This window comes from Penaeus chinensis, chromosome 3, assembly GCF_019202785.1.
Source record: "Penaeus chinensis breed Huanghai No. 1 chromosome 3, ASM1920278v2, whole genome shotgun sequence".
NCBI lineage: Eukaryota > Metazoa > Arthropoda > Malacostraca > Decapoda > Penaeidae > Penaeus > Penaeus chinensis.
Window position 1 is genome coordinate 18182309 of NC_061821.1, and position 2500 is coordinate 18184808.

The 2500-nt window shown below is 41.2% G+C and overlaps 1 protein-coding gene across 1 annotated transcript in view; it reads left to right on the forward strand.

Moving 5' to 3' along the window:
- Positions 1–561: 561 nt before the first annotated feature.
- LOC125043068 (serine/arginine repetitive matrix protein 1-like) overlaps positions 562–2500 on the forward strand; it is a 3962-nt gene continuing 2023 nt past the window's right edge. The window contains exons 1-2 of the mRNA XM_047639024.1: positions 562–1974; positions 2214–2469. Of these exons, the coding sequence (XP_047494980.1) occupies positions 963–1974; positions 2214–2469 (1268 nt within the window). The 5' untranslated portion in view covers positions 562–962. The remainder of the gene's footprint in view (positions 1975–2213; positions 2470–2500) is intronic.

Genomic DNA, 2500 nt, shown 5'->3' on the forward strand with positions numbered 1-2500 from the left:
ATTTTGAATTTTATCATTCCTTATTAAGAAAGAGAAATAGATGTCAAAGTTGAGGTCAAGTTATGGTATTTTGTATGTAATTATTTGATATATTTTTTTTATGAGGGAATGAGATGCAACAGTTTATTTTACTAGTGTTAATACTTACAACTCCAAAAGTAACAAGTTAAGTTCTCATAATCAATATAAGAGTGTAATTTAATGTATTTTGTTATTTAATTGTTTATATTTCTAATTTATTTAAACTAAATATATATCTTGTAACTGTTGAAACTACAGCCATAATTGCTTATAAGGGTCAGTGAATCTATGCATATGCATCTAATTTTGGCAAATTTCTACCATTTGCATTATGGTTAGAGGCTGTTGACAATTTCTTGTCAAATGAGAAATGAGCATAACACATATCTTGCCAATTGCCACAATATTATGTCAGTGTTGCACCTTTATTCTTAGCAATTACTGTATATGCCAGATCCCCACATTTAGAAACCACAATTTTAATAGCATTTGTAATATGATACAAGAATGAGGTACGGTAAATAATTTAGAAACTAGATTCAATGTCAAATTTGTTTCAACACTGAAATTAAGAGAATATAAGCCGAGGCATATGTACTGACATTAGCATCATACTAGTATCGATATAGGTTGGACCAGTTTTAACAATAAATAATTAAATATTAAAAGGTTTATCTTTTTGAAACCTTTACTGGAGAAAAAGAAAACAAAATCTTCTCTAGCTGCTCTTTTTTGAAAGATTATAATTTCAGTTTTTATTCATGTGCATTGTCTTTAGATTAGCATTCATATTGATAGAGCTGATAAATGCTATTGAATGTTATACACAATGTACTGCATTAAACCCCTTGTTATTCAGCAGGCCAAGGTAGTGGCTGAGGGAAAGCATGTACAACAAGTGAACTCCAGGACCAGTTTAGTTATCACATTGAATTAGGAACATGTTGGGTGACACAGCCACAGCACGGTCGGAGAAGAGGCGCCATGATGACCAGGCAGAGAATCAGGATGCCTCCCCTCCTAAAGCCATAACGACACCCCAGAGATCAAGGGGAAAGCATCCTGCTGTGGAGAAAGAAATGAATGAGAATGCAAACACACCAAGAACCAGAAACCGCACACCACTACCAGAGAAAAATGACAAGGCCCAAGGAAGCGGCACACCAACCCAAAGGAGCAGGAGCCCAACATCTCAAAAGAGAAGTGCTGCCTTGGCAAATCTCACACCGATATCGAGAAACAAAAGTAAAAGCCGTTTATCGGAGGAAGAGGACACCCCACACCTCCAACCCACACCCACACTGAGAAGCCGGGCCAAAGCACTTGCATTTGAGAAGCAGGAAGGCAGTGCTTCACCAATGCCCATGCCCAGGAGTAGAAGTAAGACACCCTCCTCAACAGAGGGCGAATTGGCAACCAAGTCCACACCCAACACAAGGAGAAGGAGTAGAAGTCAGACTCCTGTGTCATCACAGAAAGAAAGCATCACCACACCACGGAGAGCCAAAAGCACCGCGAGGGATGACAGCAAGACCCAATCGAAGATTCCTGTCCCATCCTCCAGGAGCATGATTGTCCAGGCTTTAGAGAATGAAAGACATGCAAAAGCCAAGGAGAAGAGCAGCAGTAAAGAGGCAGAGATGCTGGAGAAAGGCCTGGCAACCTCTTGTAAGGGTTCAGAGGAGGGAACCAAACTGACAGCAGACAGCCTAAAGATGGTGCCGAAAGATACGAGCCTGAGCACTTCAGGGTCCTCGGATGAGACTGGGCAAGGGGCATCGGATCTCAGTGGGTCATTGGAGAGCTCGGCTCCTGAGGTCAGGAAGGAGTTTCAGACAGAGATGGACAAGGTCAAGAGAAGGAGATCGACATTGGGCAGAGGCAGGAAGTCGATCCAGAGCATGGGAGGGCGGAGGTCACTCTGTGCAGCAGTTCAAGTTCTTTCATTGCATGGTAGGTTTGGATAACTTATCTTCTTCGAGAATATTTGGTAATTATTGAGGAAGAACTCACATTGGAATATGATTATAACTTCTGTGGACTATCCTTCATAAATTATAAACATCTAGTTACTGTCTAACCTAGTGAAATTGTCACTGGTTTTCATATATAATTCAGTTTTAGTATTTCTTTTCCTGCTCTCTCCTCTTTTCACAATGCCCAAAAATTTTCGCCCATGTCCCTTTCCTTAGACCAAATCGACAACATTGCAAATGCTTTGCCACACACCACAAAGGTGAGCCACCTGATTGACATTTGTGTGAGGGAAGCACTTCGTCGTTTGGAACAGAAGCTAGAGGGAGACGAGTGTGTTTCTGATCTACGATTGGACCTCATAACCCAGTCAGAGGACATTGCAGGGCAGGTGTCCTACACAGTGGCTGGCCAGCCATTAGTTGCTGAAGGTCCTTCCTCGTTCACTCCAACAACAGAAGACAACAAAGAGAAGTAGGCCTATACCATGAGAATGTTTGGATTG